Source organism: Triticum urartu, chromosome 2A (genome assembly GCF_056163025.1).
Source record: "Triticum urartu cultivar PI428250 chromosome 2A, HENAU_Tu73, whole genome shotgun sequence".
NCBI classification, from domain to species: Eukaryota; Viridiplantae; Streptophyta; class Magnoliopsida; order Poales; family Poaceae; genus Triticum; species Triticum urartu.
In genome coordinates this window covers 539,821,983-539,829,844 of record NC_141874.1, presented here as the reverse complement: position 1 = coordinate 539,829,844, position 7,862 = coordinate 539,821,983, and the positions used below count along the sequence as shown (strand labels likewise).

General features: G+C 48.5%; 1 protein-coding gene across 1 annotated transcript; it reads right to left on the bottom strand.

The window, feature by feature from the left end:
- Positions 1–1,375: 1,375 nt before the first annotated feature.
- On the bottom strand, positions 1,376–5,032 carry LOC125538668 (uncharacterized). Its single transcript, XM_048701937.2, has 5 exons — positions 4,744–5,032; positions 4,589–4,638; positions 3,279–3,402; positions 3,068–3,175; positions 1,376–2,248 (listed from the first exon to the last, which is right to left on the bottom strand). Exons 1-5 carry the CDS (start codon positions 4,922–4,924, stop codon positions 1,605–1,607), a joined length of 1,107 nt encoding a protein of 368 aa, XP_048557894.2. The 5' UTR covers positions 4,925–5,032; the 3' UTR covers positions 1,376–1,604.
- Positions 5,033–7,862: the final 2,830 nt, after the last annotated feature.

Genomic DNA, 7,862 nt, shown 5'->3' with positions numbered 1-7,862 from the left:
GTTACTTGCCCGAGACTCGATCGTCGGTATCCCAATACCTTGTTCAATCTCGTTACCGGCAAGTCACTTTACTCGTACCGTAACGCATGATCCCGTGACCAACCACTTGGTCACCTTGAGCTCATAATGATGATGCATTACCGAGTGGGCCCAGTGATACCTCTCCGTTATCCGGAGTGACAAATCCCAGTCTCGATCCGTGTCAACCCAACAGACACTTTCGGAGATACCTGTAATGCACCTTTATAGTCACCCAGTTACGTTGTGACGTTTGATACACCCAAGGCACTCCTACGGTATCCGGGAGTTACACGATCTCATGGTCAAAGGAAAAGATACTTGACATTGGAAAAGCTCTAGCAAACGAACTACACGATCTTTGTGCCATGCTTAGGATTGGGTCTTGTCCATCACATCATTCTCCTAATGATGTGATCCCGTTATCAATGACATCCAATGTCCATAGCCAGGAAACCATGACTATCTGTTGATCAACGAGCTAGTCAACTAGAGGCTTACCAGGGACATATTATGGTCTATGTATTCACACGTGTATTACGATTTCCGGATAATACAGTTATAGCATGAATAAAGACAATTATCATGAACAAAGAAATATAATAATAATACTTTTATTATTGCCTCTAGGGCATATTTCCAACACCAGCCTCCCCTGGTAGGCCGCCTACTCCTCCTTCGCCGGGTCTCCTTGATGGAGGTCTGCATGGGCCGCCGCCAACGCGGCCTGGTAGGCAACCCTCTCCTCCTCATCTGGCTTGACGACTAGGGCCGATGGGGGAAGGGGGTTGATGTGGTGGTGTTGGACGCCACGACAAAGTTGCTCTTCGTGCTCGAGAACAAACCAGACCTCCCAATCAAGAGAGTCCGGCACATAAGCAGCTCCTGCGTCAGGAGATCCAAGCGTCTTCGTACCTCCTCGGCGTGAGCCCGACGCGACCGTGGCACAGTCAGCATCGGGATGCGCCGCGGATCCAGGTGACAGTCGTGCGGCAGGGTGACATTTGGGTATGGCAGCGGCTGTCGATACTGCCAGTGCCAACGTGCCTGGTGCACCGGTATGTGCAGCCGCTCCCTCACGACGCGTGCAGGCGGCGATGGCCAGACGAGCTGGCGTCGGGGTGAGCTTGCTATTGCCGCTGCCGCTGAAGAAGGCCATGGCGCTAGGGTTTGCTTGTCGCCAGCCCCCCCCCCCCCTCCCTCTCGGGGCATGCGTGGATTAAAAAAGGACGGCCTCCCCTAGCTTTCACTCACTGGCATGGGTCCCGTTGTAGGTGGCCGCAATAAATATGACCGTGTGTGATGGTTGGTCAGCCGACATGTGAGGCTGGGACGGACACAAAGGAGACGCGCGACGTGTCTGTAACCGGCGTTGAGGACGGTTTGGGATATATCGACGCACCCGTACACTAGGGGCATCCCATAACTTTCAGTTTTCAGTGCAAAAATAGACTCGTACCCGAGAGTATTATTGCTGATCTTCCTACCAAGTACCGACACCAAAAGAGTCACAACATCCAGGAGAACGGTCACTCGACTGAAGTTGCCTAAACAGCGATGCCCATCCTTGGGTCGACCAGCTCTAGCTAGAAGGAGAACTTGAACACCATGTCATGCTTGTACGCCGCCTGGCCAGGCCTCACGATCTGCGACGGGAACTCCGGGTGGTTGACGGCGTCGGGGAACCCCTGCGTCTCGAGGCACAGCGCGCCGTACTGCCCGTACACGCTGCCGCCCTTCCCCTTGACGTCCTGGAGGAAGTTGCCGGTGTAGAACTGCACGCCGGGCTGGTCCGCCCACAGCTCCAGCACGCGCCCGGACGCGCCGTCCCGGACGGCCGCCACCTTGCGCAGCGCGCGCGCGTCGCCGTCGACCACGTAGTTGATGTCGTAGCCGTAGATGGTGCTGCCGTTGCTGCTGCCGCCGACGACCTGGCGGAGGTGCTCGCGCACGGCGGTCGGCGCCCGGAGGTCGTAGGGCGTGCCGGCCACGGGCGCCAGCTGCCCCGTCGGGATGAGCGTGGCGTCCACGGGCGTGTACCGGGCCGCGAAGAGCTGGACCGTGTTGCCCAGGACGTCGCCGCTGCCCTCCCCGCCCAGGTTCCAGTACGTGTGCTGCGCCAGGTTCACCGGCGTGGCCTTGTCCAGCGCCGTCGCGTTCATGCGCACGCTCAGCACGTACGGGCTCGACAGCTCGTACGTCACGTACACGTCCAGGGCCCCGGGGAACCCTGCAATTCACAGAGACAAAATTGTAAACTTTCTACGGGCTCAATTGCACCGCGCATGCACGAACGGTTTGCAGCGTCTGTAGAAAAGATAAGAGCAAACACATTTGCAACTACTTTTTTTTCTTTACTAGATTCTCGGCGTGCACGATGCCATTCTGCCGTCAAGATGGTCATGATCTTGGACTGTTGTGTTGGATAGCAAAAAGAGAGGGGGAAAGGAAGCACCCAACCGAGCAAGATAATCAATCATGTCGAGTGGATGATGCACATACAGGTCCACATGAAGGCATGATGGTGTGGCCACTGCTGCTTGATAGATGATCTTGGGCGGATATTTGCCTCGGCCAGTTTTTTTTTTCATTTAAAAGCGGAAGAATATCTTCAGGTATTTGCGTCGTTAGATGCACACTGCAAAAATTTGCTATGAAGTACTCCCTCCGTAAACTAATATTTAGTGATCTAAACACTCTTATATTAGTTTACAGGGGGAGTAGTATATATTCCTATTCTTAAGGAACCTAGCTTGCATCCTGTGCTCTGGATCTTCTTAAATGTGAGTTTGACCGCTACTCTTCATGATGGGGTCTAATGATTTCTAGGTTTGTTTTGGTTATACTACTGTATTACACTAGAATCATGTCTGATGTTTCAGCTCTTAAATTGCCATAGATGAGTACAACACACAAGGTCAGTGGTCAAATATGCAGTAGCAGTGATCCAGATTTTCTTCAGATTTGCTCAATAGTACATGAAAGTGACCGATATTTGAAGATCAGGAAAACAAAAAAGCACTACAAATCTAGACTAAATAATCGTTACCTTGTTCTCCGTCGAAGCTATGATAGTACAGTGTGATGTGTGGGGAGTCACCACCACTGACATATTCCTTCACCGTCCATATAACCTTGCTGAAGCCCCTATGGCCACCTGAGCAAGAGCAAGATAAATAAATAACTTGTTTGTCTGTATATATTACCATGAGTTTGCTTCACAGATTAACATAGATATCTAAACTGTGGAGCATACATACCATGAAGTGCGTTCTTGCCATCGTTGGCATATAGGTGGTAGACTTTTCCATCGAGCACGAAGCGCGCCTTGGCAACCCTGTTGGCTACTCGTCCAACCAGCGCTCCAAAGTAACTGGATCCGTTCTGAATGGCAAGATTCGTCAGAAAACCAGTCAAGCAAAGTGTTAAAATTTACCATTTGAGTTTGAGGAGATAATTCGATGCAATTAATCACTCTGAACTGTCATTCTCTGATTGCATGCAAAATTTTCCTTTTGAAAAGGATGGGGTAACTTTTTCAACAAGCTCGTGTGACTAAATTGTAACCTTATTTGACATGGAGAAGTGAAGCTTCCCCAAAAGAAACTTGATGGAAGAAAACTTAAAAAAGTGGAGGATAAGTTAATGGTGGTCAAGACCGGCATCACATGGTGAGGTTGTCACTTGTCCTTTGCGTGGTCATATGCTATTTTCACGGGTAACATGGCCACTGGTATAGCTCATAGAATGGCATCCAGCTAGTCGCTTTACATGTTTTGTTATGTAACTTTGCCACACCGGTGTCGTCCACGCAAGTCAGGCGTGGCGATTGCAACATAGTTTGTGTGCTGATTGTTTTCTAGTACCCCTCCCTCCCAAATAAGTGACCTGGTTTTAGTTCAAGAGGGAGTGTGTCTTAACAGGTGGACCACCTTGTCTGGAAAATTTTAACTCGCAATATTGAAGCCGGCGAGACGGATTCTAAATGAATTGATGAGCTTGATACTTCCTCCGTCACAGTTTATAAGGCACAGTTAAATTTGCGTGCGTTTTCACAATAGACAAGATTTAGGACGCATTGCATTTATTTCTAGTAGCTAATTAGTACTCCGATATACTATTTTTATATGCATGCGTAGTGTGAATGCTATTTTTTTAGTCCATCCCACAATCAATAGATAACCACTTAGGTTCTAGAGAATTTCCAAGCACGCATTTTAAACCGTGACGGAGGGAGTATGTGAAATGGGAACGATTTGACACCTGACAGCAATTTATGGGATGTTTCAATCACCAATTAACTCCCCTGCCGTTTCGAAATGCAAAAAAATAATCTATAATTAAGATGAATGTATCTTCTTTCCTAGATAGAAAAATGTACTCCGTATTGTCTGTACGTTACGCTGTTCTACAATCTACACCAATCTAGGATGCCAAAACTGAAGAATACTACACAAGTTCTGGCACAAGCAGACCAGACAGTGCTCTCCAGAAAACAGAGTAGAGATGCATAATAATCACTATTGAAGAGTGGGTTTATGGATGAGAATGATCGAGTGTGTGAACTTACAACATATTCACCGATGGTGTCATAGCCAAGGACAACATCACCCAAATTCCCTGACAGAGAAAAAGAAAAGCTCAGGCAGAATTCCTTCCTGATGGCGGGCACAAAAGCATCGCAAGATCCAAGAACATGAAGCATAGCGAAATCCCAAGACACACCTTTGGAATCCGGAAAGACGACGGAGGTGACGGTGGCGCCCCAGTTGGTGACCTTGGCAGAGAAATCTCCCTTGCTGAGCTCGTAGACGCCGACCATCTTCCTCCCCGCCGCATTGGCGCCGGGGGCGAAGCACGCGAGGCACACCGCCGCGAGAAGAAGAAGCAGCGGTGCTCCGGCCATTGCTGCAAGCTGCGAGAGGAAGACGAAGAGAGGAGGGGCGGGCCACTGGGTGGGTGTGCAGACCAGTTGCTCGTGGGCGGATATGTGGTCAGAGTGTCAGGTATATAAAGCGCAGCGCATGGATGTGATGGTGGCGTGGTGACAAATCTGGAGTGGCTGTTTCCCCCTCGGTTTCTGCTCCCGAGGCCCCGTAGTCCATAGAAATGTCACGGCTTTGTCTTTGTCCTGTGCTCCGCGTGCGTCCCCTGGCGAGACTCGCTCCTCTCGTCTCGCCGTGCCCGTCCAGCGCTGGCGCCGATGGGATGGGTGTGTGAACGGCGAGCCGGAATATTTGGATGCTCTCCTTCCTCTATGATGATTACCGACGATTTGGCACTTGAACGTGTACACTAACCGGCATCGTGTTTGTTTGTTGCATACGCAGAGTGGCGCACGTTACGTAACGACGGTGGGAGTGGGATTATTGATGCGGAGAGCAAGGAGAAGCATCGTGGCGAATGGGTCGTGCGGTCGCATCCGCTGGAGGCTGCAGCGCTGTGGGGCAGGGGTGATAATCTGCCGGCGACGTCCGACTCGGGGGAGAACGGTTTTCTCACTTGAGAGTGATACGGTGCAGCGTCTTCTCGGGCGAGATTCGCCTCCGATAAGCGCCTCAAGTAGTTTTTTTTTCTTACCTAGGCAATGCGCCTCAAGTAGTACGTTTGTCTCTTTGGTAACGTAGCAGCAGCGAGTCCCCAAGCACGCGTTTGCTAGCCTGTATTCCCCTAAATCACGACCGTTCAATGTAAATTTGACATGTTTGAGTAGCATGTGTTTACTGGTATTTGCTTTGCATAGCACGAATCTTAAAACATCCCCATCCAGATCTGTTTGGAACGGTCGAATAGGCCATTTTCTCTCAAACAGGCTCGGACGATGCAAGGGAGGGGAACGTGGCGCCGAGCCCATGCGAGCAGGGAAATGGCATGAGCTCGCGCGCATCCCCCAGAAGCGGCGAAGGAATTGGGCCACCTCTGGCCAAATTGGTCGCCTTATATAGCCAACTTTGGCTCACCGTAAAAAACCCCGTCACCATTCCCCCGTCCCTCGAGCACTCCGTCCCACGCGGATTTCGTCACAAACGAACTGGTAAGCAGCACGTCTTCTCCGCCTGGCGGTAGACGACAATGACGGTTTGTCTTCCTCCTCTTCTTCGACATGGTCCGTGCCTCCACCCGGCTTCATCGATGGCGTTCGATCATTCCCTCCTCCCTACTCGTTCTAACTTAGATCTGTGAGCACGTGGATAGCGCTGTAGACTTTTAGTGCGTGAGAATTTGATGGTGTGGTAGCCAGTGTTGATGGATTGGTAGCATGCTAGGTTTTTCTTGTAGGCTTTGATGATGTTCATGTTGTTTTTCATGTCGGCAAGGATGATACTATGGTAGATGTGGTACTAACTGTGAATCAAAGCATGTGTAGTATGCTAGTTTGCAAGTATGATCGATATGTAGGTGTAGTTGCATGTTGAACTCCATGCTATGCTTTGATCTTGAAGATCAATCATAGGGTTTCATGATCCATGTCGGCAAGGACAACGATACCATGTACCAGAGTTCCAACAACTCCCACCGATGAGGAGACATGAGACAGTTAGCCATAGTCATTCTTCTTTGTCATTGAAAGATCATTTGGTGTTCTTGAGATGAAATAGCGAATTCTCAGAGGCATACCATGGTACAAACCGGAGACACGAAAGATGATTGTCACTACATGCATATGTCTCCACAACTACATTCGTGATATCAAGAGCATTTTGACAAATTTGACAATGATGCGTATGTGCAATCTCCTTTACCATTTACAGGCACCAACGCTCTATCAGCACAAGATGATGGTACCATGATCATATGCTACCTCTTGAGTACTGCGTTGGTTTTCCCTTGAAGAGGAAAGGGTGATGCAGCAAAGTAGCGTAAGTATTTCCCTCAGTTTTTTAGAACCAAGGTATCAATCCAGTAGGAGGCCACGCACGAGTCCCTCGCACCTACACAAACAAATAAAATCCTCGCAACCAACGCAATAAAGGGGTTGTCAATCCCTTCACGGTCACTTACAAAAGTGAGATCTGATAGATATGATAAGATAATATTTTTGGTATTTTTATGATAAAGATGCAAAGTAAATAAAGCAAAATAGAAACGGTGCAAGAAATAGCTTGTTGACGGAAGATTAATATGATAGAAAATAGACCCGGGGGCCATAGGTTTCACTAGTGGCTTCTCTCGAGAGCATAAGTATTACGGTGGGTAAACAAATTACTATTGAGCAATTGACAGAATTGAGCATAGTTATGAGAATATCTAGGTATGATCATGTATATAGGCATCACGTCCGAGACAAGTAGACCGACTCCTGCCTGCATCTACTACTATTACTCCACACATCGACCGCTATCCAGCATGCATCTAGAGTATTAAATTCAAAAGAACAGAGTAACGCTTTAAGCAAGATGACATGATGTAGAGGGATAAACTCATGCAATATGATATAAACCCCATCTTGTTATCCTCGATGGCAACAATACAATACATGCCTTGCTGCCCCTACTGTCACTGGGAAAGGACACCGCAAGATTGACCCAAAGCTAAGCACTTCTCCCATTGCAAGAAACATCAATCTAGTAGGCCAAACCAAACTGATAATTCGAAGAGACTTGTAAAGATAACTAATCATACATAAAAGAATTCAGAGAAGATTCAAATATTGTTCATAGATAAACTTAATCATAAACCCACAATTCATCGATCTCAACAAACACACCGCAAAAGAAGATTACATCGAATAGATCTCCACAAGAGAGGTGGAGAACATTGTATTGAGATCCAAAAAGAGAGAAGAAGCCATCTATCTAATAACCATGGACCCGAAGGTCTGAGGTAAACTACTCACACATCAT